The sequence below is a fragment of the Phocoena phocoena genome, chromosome 4, assembly GCF_963924675.1.
Source record: "Phocoena phocoena chromosome 4, mPhoPho1.1, whole genome shotgun sequence".
In the NCBI taxonomy this organism is placed as follows: domain Eukaryota; kingdom Metazoa; phylum Chordata; class Mammalia; order Artiodactyla; family Phocoenidae; genus Phocoena; species Phocoena phocoena.
The window spans coordinates 52,327,815-52,344,773 of record NC_089222.1 but is presented as its reverse complement, the minus strand read 5'-3'; the positions used below and the strand labels follow the sequence as shown (position 1 = coordinate 52,344,773).

General features: G+C 36.4%; 1 protein-coding gene across 1 annotated transcript in view; it reads left to right on the top strand.

Moving 5' to 3' along the window:
- SPATA16 (spermatogenesis associated 16) overlaps positions 1-16,959 on the top strand; it is a 225,920-nt gene that overhangs the window by 151,018 nt on the left and 57,943 nt on the right. Inside the window, exon 5 of the mRNA XM_065875819.1 lies at positions 7,739-7,886. Within this exon, the coding sequence (XP_065731891.1) occupies positions 7,739-7,886 (148 nt within the window). The remainder of the gene's footprint in view (positions 1-7,738; positions 7,887-16,959) is intronic.

Sequence of the window (16,959 nt, the reverse complement as noted above, 5' to 3'; positions counted from 1 at the left end):
TAGACCAACCCTAGCACATTATTAACTTCCCCCATCAAGAAGCCTTTCATTTAATTTTTGTAAATGTTTCTCTTTGAGAGAGGCATGCTAATTGATAGCATATCCTAAATCTTATGAGTGGCTGGTGGACAAAACAGTCTCATTATGGCCAGTAGGAGTGAAGGATCAATATTCTCTTTTGTGTTAGGACTGTTGTTGTGAAGAGGATCTTGACCTGGTTTAGTTTTGATGTGGTCCATTTGTTTCTTTGTTAGCATTAGAGTCAAATTCTCCTTGTCTCTGAAGACAGGAATTAGACAGTCATGAAAAAAGAAAACGGAAACTCATACTTGATCTTATACTTCTAGGAAACAATCTAATTACAAAGACATGAAAATTCTCTCAGTGTAAGAGAAAGCATTGGTTCAAGAGACTTGTGTTCTTGTCTTGCTTCCATCTCTAATTTTGTGACCTCAAGTGAGTCACCAGAACTAACAAGCCTCAGTTTCCTTGATTATAAAGTTGAGTGATTTTAAAATAATATCTTAGGTCCCTTCTATCTCTTTAGTTCCATGCTGAAGGGGCATGGAAATAAAATCCTGCTACAAAATCTAAATTATTAAAAATTAATACAGGGTAAATTTTGGGCATTAAATGCTGAAGTTATTCAGTTAATGGAAGCATCATATATAATCAAAACCTTAGCCCTAACCCAACTGGCGAGTGGAGTACACACACACACACACACACACACAATATGTGGTATATATATATGTTCTAAAATTCTATAATACTCTATACACTGCAAAACTAAGGTAAATTAAATACTTTAGAATTTAAAATGGTATATATTGTGACTTTTAAACAGGACAGGTTGCAAAGTAGAGAATTCAAAACAGCTATATAAAAATTTGCTTACCTTCGTACAAGTAACCTGTCCATAGAATATTTGGTAATTTTCATAAAATGCAAATAAAATTTTAAATACCTTGATTTACACTGCATGACAATATTTATAGCTTTCATATCACTGGGCTAATAAATGCAATGGAAAAGCTGCCAAATATTCCTTTATATTAGAAAAATATGGAACTTACAGTCAAGGTTGTTTAATAAAAGAGCTCTCATAAATCCAAGGAAATATTTCAGCATTAAAATGTTGATTACCACGGCAGGGACAAACAATCAATTATTACATATTTTATTCCAACATATCACTATATTAATAAAATTATCATAACAGTGTCAATCCAGGCTATTTCATAAATGATACTATGAAGAGGTTTACAGGTAAGTCTCAAAGTAAGATACTCTGCTCCTTAGGAAAATCTGCTCTTTAGGTTAAATCTAAATTTCAAGAAAATTGAAATCTTTCTAATTAAATCCATATATATTCAAAGGGATTAAGTTTGAAAAATATTGCTCAAAAATTTTATTTTTCCATTTTCTAGAAAATTCTAGGTATCATTCAAATTTTCATCATTATTAATATAATAACAAAGAGCCATATTAAACACTAAGGACTAAAGGTTCCCATTCAATCATTTATAGCTTTCAAGTATAGCACTGCTTCCTTTGAATCTAATAATGTCAATTCTGAAGATAAAACAACACAGTCATATTCGTCCACTAGGAATACTTACTTAGATGGACTTCAGGAGGATTAAAGGGTAGGATATATAAAAAAATGTATCACACTGCTAAATGAAAAGTTATTTTATCTCAAAGTAGCTTTTCTTTCTTTACTTTTTTTTAATAACACATAAGGCTTAGTAGAAAAAACAATGGATTATGAGAGATTCCAATTTTCCTTTATTATTGTATATTAGGGTAGACTAATTACTACAACAAACAACTCCAAAATTTCAGTAATTTAAAACAATAAACGTTGATTTCTCACTCACAGTATAGTCCAATGTGGGTGTTCCTGGTTGGTTCTCCTCCAGTCAGCAACAGGAGAACCCATACTCCTTCCATCCTGCAGCTCAATCTTCCTCCACATCCTGGGAGTCTTCCTCTCTAGGCAGCTGATAAGGAAAGAAAATAGAAGAGGTTTCTATTCTAAGCAGGGTTTTATGGACTAAGCCTGGAAAGAGTAACATTCCTGCCTACAAATTGGCCTTCACTCAGCCACATGGCCACACCTAACTGCAAGGGAAACTGCCTAACCACGTGTACAGGATATATATGTGTGAGAGTGTATGTGTGTGTGTATATATACATATACACACACACATATATATATTATAAAATTGTTCTAAAATTCTGTAGCACTCGCATATACTGCAAAACTAAATTAAATACTTCAGAATTTAAAATTATATTTATTATGACTGTTTTTAAACAGGAGGGTAAAGCCCCGGAGGTAAAAAGATAATTTTCCAAAGAGAAAGTGAAATATAATATTCGAGACCCTAATTCTAAATTCCATAAAATTAAAAAGCTGTTAATCCTTAGAAAAGTCACTTATGCCTCTCCAAGTCACTTAAGTCATCTGCAATTCAGTGAATTGAGCTGGAAAATTCCCAAGGTTGCTTCCAGATCTAATCTTGTAAGTAAAGCAATTTATTGCAATTATGGTCAACCCAGATACTGGGAGCATTAAAGGAATAATTTGATAATAATATATAATAATTTTATCACATTTTCTAATTAGTGATAACAGGAATTCTACTTACTGATTCACCATCATTGGACACATTGTTAAAAGTTACAATTTATCCAAATCCTCCAGCAAAAAGATAGGGGGAAAAAATATCATGATCCTGTCATCTTGGAAATGTTTGAGGTTTATGGTTACTGCAAGATTTATCCTGAGAACTTTGGGTGCTCTTAAAAATTCACCAGGAAGAATCAAGCCCCTTGATTTAGAAGGAGACAAATTTTGTTTCTTTTCTTTTTTGCTAGTCATCTTTTCCCTCTACTTTGCTTTTCCTTTACTCTTGATGGAGTAGCTCTCTCCCCCGTCTCTCCCAGTCTTTCCTGGTTTACAATTATCCTAGGCAAGCTGATTTCTGAGGTAGCAAAGGGCTCTTTTTTGCTTAGCTGAAGTATAAGGAGAAATTATTATGTTACTGTTTGTAGAGGAAATGAGCTGCCCACAGACACTCTTGGTTTATGTAACTATAAGCTTTAAAACTTGCTAACAGGAGGATAACAACAGAGAGTTAGTAGGACTTGCAAATGTAAACACCTAATTTCAAAGCTCCTTTTTGTGTAGCAGCAAAGAAAGCATAATTAATAGCAACGTACACTTAACAACAGGACACCTGGACTGATTGTTTTCCCCATTCTCTGCACATGTGCAACATTTATTGACACCGGAGAAACTCACACACTGAGAAAAAATGACTCAGTTGCAGAAAATTTTTGTCAAGTTAAAAACTATCATTTGAAATCTGCCTTCCTTTTCAGTGAAGCTTACTTTTTTACAAGCTGCAATTTCTCATCTGTTCTCTTTATTTTCAAAGATTTTCAAAAGAAAATCTTTGACTGATAGTAAAAGTAAATTAAAATTTATATTTTAATATCTATCATTCTTACAAAATATCTCAGTTTTTGAAAATCTTTAAATTTAAAATCTTCAATTTGCACATATTATTACACTGTTCATGCATCATTAAAAATCTACAAACAACAAATACTGGTCTGGAGGGGGTGTGGAGGAAAGGGAACCCTCCTACATTGTTGGTGGAAATGTAAATTGGTGGAAAACAGTATGGAGGTTCCTCAAAAAACTAAAAATAAAGTTGCCATATGATCCAGCAATTCCACTCCTGGGCATATATCCAGACAAAACTATAATTCAAAAAGATACATTCACTCCTATGTTCATAGCAGCACTATTCACAATAGCCAAGACATGGAAACAACATAAATGTCCACCAACAGATGAATGGATAAAGAAGACGTGGTACATACATACAATGGAATACTACTCAGCCATAAAAAAGAATGAAATAATGCCATTTGCAGCAACATGGAGGGACCTAGAGATTATCATACTAAGTGAAGTAAGTCAGAAAGAGAAAGGCAAATACCATATGATATCACTTATATGTGAAATCTAAAATACTACACAAATAAACCTATCTACAAAACAGAAATAGACTCACAGGCATAGAGAACACACTTGTGGTTGCCAGGGCGAGGGGGTCGGGGGGAGAGATGGACTGGGAGTTTGGGATTAGCAGGCACAAACTATTACACTTGATCTTAGCCAAAAGGCCGAGAAGCGATAGGCGCAAACTATTATATATAGAATGGATAAACAGCAAGGTCCTACTGTACAGCACAGGGAGCTATATTCAATATGCTGTGATAAACCACAGCGGAAAAGAATATGAAAAAAATGTGTATATATATATATATATATGTATAACTGAATCACTTTGCTGTACAGCAGAAATTAACACAACATTGTAAATCAACTATACTTCAATAATTTTTTTTAAAATGGACATAGACTGCTCATGAAAGACAAGTCCAATTCTAAATTATCAAATTATTACCATCACAAAATGAAACCCTGATATTTTGGTGTCCAACCAAAAACAGTCAAAAATTCCCACTATTTTAAATAATAATAATTATAATATTTATAATTATAGTAATAATATTTTAAAGCTAAATTTTTTCTAGATTGCTTCACAAATGAGTCATTCAATAATGTACCAGAAATGTTATATATCTGTATATTTATATTTAAAATATAATTTAAAAGTTTAAATATGTATATTTAAAATTACATCACAATATTTCTTCTTGGGGCTCTAATAATTTCCTCTGAGAAAGTATCTCCATTGAAAGTTCAATTCTTATTCTTGCATACACACTCTGCTCACTCACCCACTTCCTTACTCATCTTCAAGATGGAGGGCAGAAGCCACAAAATAACCCCATTTCTACTGGCTCTGAGTGGGGAGCTCTAGAGGGAGGCCATGCTCTAGCACATACCCTCCTGAGTAGAGAGCCCTGTGAAAGCCTGAATGCCATGCCCTGAACATCAAGCCAAGAGCACAATGCCTTAAACAAGCAGATCAAGCTGCCACACACTTCAGCCACTTGCAAAAAAAAAAAGACTAGTGTAGGCTCTTGGGCACGAGTTTTCCTGTCCTGCTGTGTGATGGCTTAGCAAAGCTATCCTGCCAGCAGTTACTTAAGCTGCCAGCAGTTGAAAAAGAAATGGGATGGAGAGAGTGTTTTCTTCTGTCCTGGCCTTACTGGGATACTGTTAATACCTTTCTGGAAGCAAACTAGAGGATTAAATACCTTCACTAAATTTTTTGATCCAGAATTTAAAGCAAAATATCTTCAACAAAGATATTCAGAGACACCACAAGGAAAGCTATTTGGATGTTAGGAAGTGTTATGGGCTGAATCACGTCCCCCCGCAAAATTCACATGCTGAAGTCCTAACCCCAGGCTGTAGATTGTGACTGTATTTGCACATAGGGTCTTTAAAGAGGTAATTAAGTTAAAATGAGGTCTTTAAGTGGGATTTAATCCAATATGACTGGTGTTCTTATAAGAAGAGATTAGAATACAGACACACCCCAGAGGGAAACCCATGTGAAGACACAGGAGAAGGTACCTGGCCATCTACAAGCCAAGGAGAGAGGCCTAAGAAGAAATCAACCCCGCAGACACCTAGACCTCAGACTTCTAGCCTCTGGAACTAGGAGAAAATAAATTTCTGTTATTTAAGCCACCCAGTCTGTGAAACTTTGTTAGGACAGCCCTAGCAAACTCATACAGGAACTAACAGCTTACAAAAGGCAGTAAAGTCAGATCAGGACCTTAGATCTGAGGTCTAGAACAGCTCCCTTCTTCGGCACCTCACTCCACACGAATCCAGGTACGGCTACTTACTTTTTTATTCTGGACAGGCCATCCCAGGATTGGTTCCAGCAATAAACGTATTCTAGCATATTCCATGTTCCAGCAATGAACAATGAAGCAAGGACCAAGCTGGTGAAAACATTCTTCTACTCAATATAAAGGATCTTTTACTTTCTTTTGGAGGACCAGAACCTGGTACCTAAACAGCTTGAGTTCTTAATCCACATCTCTGAATTCCAGACCTGCTGCCTGCATTGCCGCTGGTGGCCTTTCATAGTAGCATCCAGGCCTCAGCACCCAGAACTGCTGCACCCTCAGAATGCACTGCTGCATAATCCATGGCTACTTCCATCTAAGTGCTGGCTCCGGGTTTGGCATCACTATCATATTCTTTCCCTTCTAGTTCCTCAGACCTGGAAAGGACAGCGTTGTGGACAATATAAGTTCTTTCCCTCAGCCATTCAGAAATTTGTCCCACACCAAATTTAAACTGTCAATTAAAACTGGAATGCCTTTGAGGACAGATGCTTCTTTAGAGGTCCTTTGACCTGAATAGTTCAGCATTTGCATTGTTTTATTTCACTGTCTATTCAGAATCCTAATCATAGCCCATAAGAAAGAATGTGACTTTAATATTGGACTTTGCTGGTGTGCTTGAGTGTGCACTAGTTATCTTTCTTTAAATCATAGCCATATGGTAAATTTTCTGTTTTGTTATGGTTCCCTTTCACTGGTGGGCATGCAGTGGGCATTTCTTGGAAATGGCCAATTTTTATTAAAATGTTTCTAGAAGAAAAATTTTTTTTTAAATTGTAAATTAAAAAATTGATCATAGGGGCCATTTGAAGTCACTGAGGAATGAAGCAAGCAATCAACAATTGAAATTCAGTTTCTCAGTTTCAAATCAACTCCTTATTGCTGTTAATATTAGTCTAAAACTTGTTTACAATATACTCTACCAGTAATAATATAAATTGCTGTTTGTTAAATGATTTTTCTTTGTTGGAAACTTCAAATCTATTATTTTTCCTTATTGGTTGTTGACAACTTTTAGTTGTCAGGGAAAAAAAATCATTCCTATAACTAAATTTGGATTTTTATAATATTCTTTTATGCTATTTTCAGAAAAATGATATAACTATAGACACTTCTACTTTTGATTCAATGTTCAAGCCTTGTTAGAAGGAAAAGTTGTAGGAAAGGAATAAATTCCTTTTAAAACTTCACATAACTTTCCTTTTGGTCTGTTTCAAATAGTAATGGACCTAGTTAAAGCAGGAAGTTCAGGGTGATGGCAGGCTTTATGAAGAATGGTATCTTGCATGAACAAAGAAAATTTAAAGAAATTCTTAAATAGCTGAATCCATCTCAAATGGCTCTTGTGATCTGGAGGGAAGGAAAGCTTTGCTAGGAGGAAGTTGAGAAAGTTTTCTTTTTTTTTTTTTCAATTCCAAAAGGCTTTGCCATGTATTGGAGGAAGAAAAATACAGTTTGTCTAGTTTGTCATGTTATTTATAGACAATACTTAAATCTAGATATTTTAATTAATTTTTTAAAGTAAAATTGCTCATCAGTGTCTGTTCATAAGATAATTACATTAGACTTAAGAATTTGATTTTTAAGATCAAGTTTAAAATGACACCTCAGAAAACAGGATTTTTATTTTTATCTTAAAGCAAGCTCAGTTTAGAGGTGTCTGTTTACAAACTTTCTTCATTTAATTGGTTTTCTTAATATGAAATAGGATTTCCAGAACTAATTAAAAGTTCATTCTAATGAATATTCAATACCAAAATATGTTATCTTTGCAGTACAGTATATAGATTTTTAAATCATCCATAAAGGTAATCATATTTTTTTATATTCTTAAAGTCATGTATTGTTATTGAGACCAAACGGGTTGTTTGCTTCCTCTCAGGCCATGATTGAAGAAGCCATCACCAGGGCAGAATCTTTCTCAGTTATGTACACACCATTTGCAACAAAAATCAGAGCTGATAAAATAGAAGAAGTAAAAGAGGTTTTCATAAAAACTCATCCTGCATATGTGGAATATATCTACACAGGTAAGATTCAATATCTTCAAAGTATCAGCTAACAACTTATTTCCATAAAAAACAAATACAGGCATGTTTCTGATTTTTTGTTGCTTATTTCAGTTTTAGGGATTTTTTTTTTAATCTGATGAGCTGAAATGGAAAGTTATTTTAAGGTTTTCAGTAGAGCTAGCCCTATAGGTCTAGCATAATATTCCTTGTGCCATCATGTTTCTTTTTTTAAGACGAGAGGTAAAACCGAGAAACTCTAAGATAATAAAAAATGAAAGGATAACCTGTAGTAAAATGTCACCTTTCCCCATATACTTCATCAGTAAACTAGGTGATTATAGTATTTTCCTGAATATGGATTTTTTTTTCTCCAATCCCTGCTATTTCTACTTTCCTTCCTCCATCTATCTCACACCTCAAACGTCCCTCTTTTTTATGTTCTCGGGCCACTGGTATCCAAGTGAGATCTGGATAGCCAGCCAAGTGTACACAGAGAACACAACACTATTGGTGCCCTTTTTTCCTCTTTTTGTCTTTGGAAGCCACTTGCTTTCATTCATTCATTCATTCCAAATACTTTTTACTATCTACCATGTTCCAAGTGTTATTCTGAATTAAGACAAGAATTTTCTTGTACTAAATTGAGCCAATCTCTAATGGAGATGGAGACTTCCAGTTATCTAAGATACTAAGAGTTGTCAAAAGCTTTTGTTGTTTCTGTTTCACTGTCTTTAAATCACTGAGTCAAAACAATATTAAAGAGTATTTTGGGGCTTCCCTGGTGGCGCAGTGGTTGGGAGTCCGCCTGCCGATACAGGGGACACGGGTTTGTGCCCCAGTTCGGGAGTATCCCACATGCCGCGGAGCGGCTGGGCCCGTGAGCCATGGCCGCTGAGCCTGCGCGTCCACAGCCTGTGCTCCGCAACGGGAGAGGCCACAGCAGTGAGAGGCCCGCGTACCGCAAAAAAAAAAAAAAAAAGAGTATTTTGTTATTTTCAAAATAAATTAACAACCAGCAATGACTACCATATTAAGCAAAATCTCTAAATACACACACCTAGTATCACATCCTCCTGTTAAGGCCCCTGCATTCCTTTTGTCAGGGTTTTGGGGCCAAGTCACTGATTTATATGATTAATAATATACTCCACTAGTGATCACGTTTAAGGTACCAGGCACTCTACATTCATTATCTCTTGTCACTCCCATAACTTAAGAAGTGAGTAAGATGATTCTCATTTAGAAATGAGAAAACAGCTACCAGAGAAAACAGTTTTTCCAAAGATACACAGCAAATCAGAAAATCAGTGGCTGCAGGCCTTGGATCTGAACCCATATCCTCGCATTGAACTACACTATTTCCATCTGATAGAAGCTGAGATGTGACAGAAGCATTAAATTTAGGTCCTATGGAATCCTTATTTCTTCCACAATGCTTCAAGCTCTTCAGAAGAAATACATTTTAAAAATATAACCAGGGATGATTAAATAGCGAATCCCTAAGGAACAATGAAAATTTAAAGGCAGAGAAAGGGAAGAAAAGAAATCACATGCGTGCTATAATGAACATTGATGCTGATTTACTTAGTTCCAGCATTTTATAAGGAAGGAGATAAAAATGTTTCAGAACTCACAATTTTTGCTAATTGTTATAAATCATTTATCATTTTGTTATGGATATCTTCAAGGGTTTTGCAGGGGTGGGGGGCAGAGAGGGGAATCAATACCACACAAAAGTTACGTCAATCTAGTATCATGGAAAATTAATCCAATTCAGCTATTTCCATATCTACTCTCAGATCCACTGGTAATAAAGAGAGATTCATTGAGGAGATTACCAGTTTGCCAATTTCTCTACTGGTAGAATAAGTTTAGTTATATTTAACCTACTTCACAGAGAAGTCATGAAGATTAATTAAGATTTAGGAAGCACTGTTGCCACTGAGGGTTTAAAAACAACAATAACATTAATGAGCCAGATTCACATCTCATGTAACTCCATCAAACCTGTTATCAAGATGAATTATGATCTGCTGGCAAGATGATTCATGCTAAAGGATCTTATACTTTGGAAGAGAAGATAATTATAAGTTACTGATGATTGTTTCTATCATTATATAATTACTAACTGCTGGAGTGTGACAGTGCTATATGAGAACAGAGAGAAGAAAGACAGTTTCTGGAGGAGAAGGGGAGGTAGTGAAGGCAATCTCGAATTTTAAATTTCATCAGGAGTGGTGAGGTCCTTCGCTCTATAGAATGGGTACTTTGAACTAACAGGCTATTACACTGATGACATTATTTGCCTCTGTTGCAAATGATTAAAGGGTCACTCCAAAGCCATTGCTGGAACGACAGTGAAACCACTACTACGAACTATATATGTGCAAGTCTTAGTGGCATCTCTTCTTTCCCCCCCAAGTAATTCCAAGGTGAGGAAGGGGGCAGGTCAAATGTGATCTTTAGCTTCTGGATATTTCTCACAGGAGGTGCAGAGTGGTGATTTGGGCAGGCATCAGTAGCCAAAGGCAGCAGCTAGAAAGTGAGTTACACAAAGAGAGATAGGGCCTAGGAGGGTAGTGCCCTTGTTTTGTTGGCACGTCCCAAATACCAGGATACTCCTTTTATCTGCCTTCTATTTAAGAAGCTTCTGTGTTCCCAAAAATGTATTCAGTTATTTATTTCAACAAAGAGTCATGCAGCAGGTGTGACTGGACAATCACACAGCAAATGTGTCCAAACATGAGGCTTTTTTTTTTAACCTACACATATTCATCTTTGGTCTGTCCAGAGCCAAAAATATATTCTATCCCACCCCAAAGGACTCAATCTCACCCAATCATTTCTAAAATTTAGTCTGTCTTCAGTAACTATCTAATCAAACTCACCAGCTTTTTTCCTCTTTCCATGGGACTTTCTTCTCCTACTAGTCTGGTTTCAACTTTGACAGAGCTCGAGCCTACCCAAGGGTCCAAAGAAGCCCATGGGCATGTGAGGAAAGAGTCCTCTTGGAAGTCTTGTGCAGGCTGGCACAGCTGCTGATTATATGGCTAGTGCAACTTGAGACAGCTCTGTTGGCTTGAGCAGGACCTCATGGGCTCATTTATGTGACACATCAGGTCACCCAAGGGCACTATATGAGTTCCCCATGCTACCTCCTGGTGTAAATGCTTCTTTACATGTACACCAACCACCCCTACCACACAAGGTGCACCAGACTAGAACTACTTTCTAAGACTCCCTCTCCCTGCCAGAATGCGGAGTTCTAGATCTTACTCTAGAAATCCCCTCTACTCCACTGGAGACTGGAAGTCATTTTAGTCCTCTCTCCAACTTGCTATGTTATTCTTCCATTTCTCTTCTCCTTTTCTCCATGCTTCAGAATCCCAATATCCTCAGGACAAGAAGAGGATCTACAATGGAGATGGGTGGTATATTCAGTTATTCATTTAGTCATCAAACATTTACTGAGCAGGCACTATACTAGGTAGTGCTAGAATACACCTGCTTCTAAGAAAGAATATGACTCTAGTAATTTATACTTCAGGGTGAAAATTGGACTATATTTTTCCTCTCTTCTAGAGAATACTTCACTTAAAACCTAAGCTCTAATTGTGGAATGGAAGGCTGAGTCTAATTAAAAGAATGATGGAGGAGAAAACAGATGAAGGAGCAGTTTGGGAATAGAAGTCCTTGCCACCGAAAGTGGCAAAGACTGGCTAGTTGTTTACCAAACTATTCTCTTTCCCCCGCCCCCCCCATGCATGTAACTAGAATACATTTCCAGCCTCCTTTACAGTTCAGTGAGGCTTGTGACTCAGTAACAGCCAATGGAATGTGGACAGAAATAACCTGGGAGTATGACACTCCCAGGCCTGGCCCATAAACCTCTGCCATGCAGAACTCGCTTTCCCTAGCCACTGACTGAGTAAATAGGATTGCGGAACTAAAGAAGCTACAAGGCAAAAGAAGCTTGGATCCCTGAATGACCATGTGGAAGGCAACCCACTGAATACCCACACAAACGAAAACCAAAATTCTCTTGCTTTAGATCCCTAAGATTTGGAGGCTCTTTGTTAAATCAGGTAGCTTTACTCTAACTAATATACTGCCTCACATCAGTGAAGCAGGCGGCTTCCTACTCCATCTGCAGTGTACACAATAAAATTCATGTGAACTCAGGGGAGGATGGAGAAGCATTCCTCCACGTGCAGTCAAATTCATCCTCAGAAACACTCGGAGTTTGTGTACATTCCCTTCTACCTCCCGTTCACTCATCCTTCCTTGGACAACTACAGGTAAATGTTCTCATACATATGTGTTTGTACCCACTCACAGAAAAGGAACATTTGAGGAGAGACACAGATTCCCCATGGGAGACAGAACACAATTACGTCGTTTTCATTGCAGCTAGAAAAATTGAGGCCATAAATAAGAATTACAGAAATCATCTAAATAAACAATCAACAGATGAAGGTCAGAAAATCTGTACCTTGAAGATCTTGGATGAAAAGCCTACCTATCAAAGTTCTGCTGGATAAGTAGGTATTATCATTAAAACTTGGAGACTAATACATTTAGTTCTCCCAGCAGAGGCTGGCAGACAACCCTCCAACACAGAAACTCTGCCCAACTCCAGGTCACCTTCATCAAGCCTAGATAGTATTGAGTTCATTACTCCTTGGTCATGTGACAGTGCCATGAGCCCAGTAATAGCTGGCAGAGGTGGTGGTGATGAGCAGGAAGAATATTCATGATAGAGATCCCCCAGGCAGTGTATTCTTTCTAGCTAGCCCCTAATTCACAGTCATCCTTATCATGGATTTCCACATGAAAAATAGATGCAAAAGGAAAAAACTATAAAAATGAATTCATTTTGAAATGTATAGAGATCTAAGTATTTTTAATCTTTTACTGAATGGACCAACTATATTAGTGATTTATTATGAGAAAAACCCACTTCACCCTCAGTGGCAGGCACTAGGACTATACTGCCTTTATAACTTCTACAAGACTGATAAGGGAGGGTTAAAACTCAAATCTGCCTTGTAGGACAACCAGGCTTACATATTCTCAGGAACTCACTGTGCATTCTTTGCTATTTTGGGGATGTGGTAAGACCCACCAAAATCTTAAAGCCATATTATAATAGAGCTATACTGTATTACGTTTCACAGAGGAAAAAATTACTGAAGTTTTAGCAGTGTAGCTATCCATTTTTCTTATTTAAGGAAAAATCCAGTTTGATTCATGCAGAGTAGTCAGGGTATATAAAACAAATAATAATTCACCAGCCCCAGAATTATTATGTTTTCATTTATAAAGATTTTGCTTGAGATTTTAATTCATATATTCCAATGAAATAACACAATTCTTATACAGTTCTTTTTCTTGCATGATTGTATTTTAATAATAAAGTAATATAATAAGCATATCCTGTCTCCACTTGATGAAAATATCAAGATTTATTTGCTAAATAAAATAAATATTCAGTAATGGATCTGTGCTTAGAATGTTTAATAGAAAAGTTTTCTGGATCAGATATCAATTACTTTAACACTTAGGTAGATAGAGTCATATTTTGTCTCTCCAGTGCCATTTAACTCCCAAGAGTAAATATGTATGTTCAGAATAATGATATACTGTTTTAAAACAGACCTTTAAAAATTGCTTTTCACTGAAATGTATAACCTTGTTCTTGTTCAGTCATCATTTACCAGTAGGATAATACATTCTATGCTCTCTAAAATATAAAGTTAAAATTTCTCATTTTATTCTTTCTTCTTTAAAATGTTATAATTTTACCATGATCAAGAGTTTCCAAGATTAGACTATTTTCCTCTAACTCACTTTATCAAATGGAAAAGTTTATAGAATTAAAGAGCCTACATCCCCAATATCATTATGAAAGTGTTACGGCTAGGTTGGTTATAACAAGTCATCTCATGTTTGTACCACAGAATTCTTTTCAGAAACAGAGAATCATTCCCAAAGAAAAGAAATTCCCCATATATGGGGCTAAAGTCTCTGTTCTTAAAATATTAAAACGTTGGTCTTCCCAATGGGAAGTGTGGTGTTCTGGCACTGTTCTATCTAATCAAAGTAAACACGTCTCAGTGAGCAGCTCACTTGTCCTTTGCAGTAGCAGGTTACAACACCATTTGCCTCTGGTCTCCCTCATCTACTGTCTCTTGCCATCTATGATTGTATTCTTCCTTTTAATTGCATAACTCTCTTTTAATTTCATTTTAACTATAACAGGTAACAATAACCAAGGGATTGTACTATTTTACTTTCTTCTTGTTAGTCTGTACTTCTTAATGCATCCAGTGAACCAACTTCCCAGGAGTTGGATTCATCTCTACGATCGGTAACTTGTACCTTTAGTAACTCATCACAGTACAGCTGCAGCTCCACACCATGAGTGGCCACCCAGGACACAAAGATTCCTCACCCTCCACCCTGTTATCCTTTCTCTTCCCAAACCACATGTTTCCATAAGCCAGGACCATTCTAGCAAATCTCACTTCTGACTCTGATTCTGGGATGTTCTTTTCCTCACAACACTGCTGACACCAAATCTGTGGGGTTTTCCACACCACTTCTCCAGCTCTCAGCCACCAACTGGTGTTTTAACAATTCAGTTCAACTTTGGTACTCACTATCCAGAGTTAGCACAGACGTCACAGATTAAGGGCTCGATCCTACCAGACTGCCCCACCACCACTTCAGATGTCAGTCACAGGTCCCAGGCCTCCTGTACTTCTGACCAACCAGCTATAAGTTGGGGGTTTCCAATGACACCCAATTCAAGTTCTATAATTTTCTAGGATGACTCATAGAACTCAAGAAGTGCTTTACTTACTATTACTGGTTTATTATAAAGGATACAACTCAAGAACAGCCAAATGGAAGAGACACATAAGGCAAAATAAGGTGGGGTGTGGGTGTGTGCTCTCACTGGTTGCATGACTCTCCCAGCACCTCACTGTACTTCACTAACCCAGAAACTCTCCAAACCTCATTATCTCGGAGGGTTTATGGCGGTTTCATTATGATTGACTAAATCACTGGCCACTGGTGATTAACTCAATCTCCAGCCTGCCTCTCCTCCCCAGAGCTTGGGGAATGGGGTTGAAAGTTCCAGGTTTCTAATTAAGCCTTGGTTTTTCTTGAGACCAGCCCCCATCCTGACAGAAGCTATCTAGGGGCCTGCCAAGAGTCACCTCATTAGAACAAAAGACACTCCTACCATCCTCTATCACTTAGGAAATTCCAAGTGTTATAGAAGCTCTGTGCCAGGAACTGGGAAGAAAGACCAACTATTTTTCTATGATACCACACCATCTCTCACTCATCAGAGATAATATCCTTGTGTTTTTTACTCTTGGGTGCAGACCACTATTCAGCATGGCTTTACCTGTGAGAATCCAGTACAGTCTGGGTTGATTTTGTATCCTTCCAGAGAAGATTTTCTTTTGATTTTTCCAAACCACATGGAGTACTACCAACCAGAGAGCCTCTATTTCTAGAGCTGAGATTTCCTGGACCATCTAGGTAGTATAAATTCAAACCTTATGCCTAGACTTAAAATTCCCAGAGGGGAAAAAGAATCCTACTCCAGACCCCAGATAAATCAGACAAGTTTATTTTGTTAACTTCATCAATGGTTGGATTTTTTTTTTTTGTCTCCATCATTCACTGGTACCCCAGTCTCACCTTTGTTTAAGAATGCACCATGTTATATTATAATTGACCGTGTATTTGTCTACTACATGCACCAAATGGTAAGCAACACCATGGCATTCATTATCTTACCATTTTATCATAATGCCTGACATTCATATAGACTCTGGTAAGGGGAGCCTATAAATATTTTTTAGGTAAATTACATAATCAATTCTTCATCTAAGCTATATATCTTATTAAGATTATTTCTAATATTTCATCATTTTGTTGCTATTACAGATTAAACCATTATTTTCATTATACTGTATATTTTATTATACTTATATATTTTGATTGACCTTTTTAAATCTTATATCTGTTTATTTGGGGGTTTGTATATTTCCTTTTTGATCCCTTACTGAACTCTTGTCTATACTAATAGATTTTCAGTTTATCCTCTTGGATTTTCTATATAAATAACCATCTATTCTTAAGTTATGACCATTTGGTCCCTTCACTTCCAAAATTTATATCTCTCATTTTTATTTCAGGTCTTATTCCTTTGGCCTGAAATTCCAAAGCTATAGAGAATAATAGTAGTCAAAGGCAGTCATTTTGTTTCTGAGTTTAACAGGAATAAAACAGATTAAAAGGAGTTTCACCACAACTAAACTGACTACTAATAGTGAATAGTAAAGAGTAATACCTAATAATCAAGATAACCTCCTCTTTTAGATTTCCATATGTAAGCAATAACTTACCAAATACAAAACCAAAGCCTTGCTGACTGTCAAATTTTATATATTAACTACAGGAAAGCACTGAGTCATTACCATAAGATCATTTGCTTATGAGCCATGATAATTCATGAGTAATAATAGTTCCTGTACATGATAATCATAATAATTCTTTGTTTTTTAATTGTCTTCAACAATTGCACTTATTAAATAAAAAACTGTAGAACTCCAAAACCAATTTCAACAGAAAACAAAAGAAAATCTCTGGTCTCAGGAAAAGAAATTGCTGTGCTTCTCTGGGATGGTAGTTTGTTGTTGTTGTTTTATCTTAGGAACATTGTGAGTGAGACAATTGATCTTCTTTACTTCTAGAAAGTATACAGGAGCTTATAAAATACATTCTGTGTATTAATCTCACCTATGGCTTCATCACTGATCTCTTACTTTTCCTTCTGATCTGTTTTCTTCAAGAACTCTTTTACACATTTTCTTATGCTGTATGTATTTATTTAAGGAAAGTCATTACACTTCCAGAGTGAGATATAAACAAATAAGTAGATTACCAGTCCAGATAGTAAGGAAAACTAAGGCTTTCAGATTATGTAAGACTTTGATTATGCAGTATTAGTTAACTACCCAAGGGTCACTTTTTGCAAAATGTAGAATCTAATCGAAAGTGAAAAAAA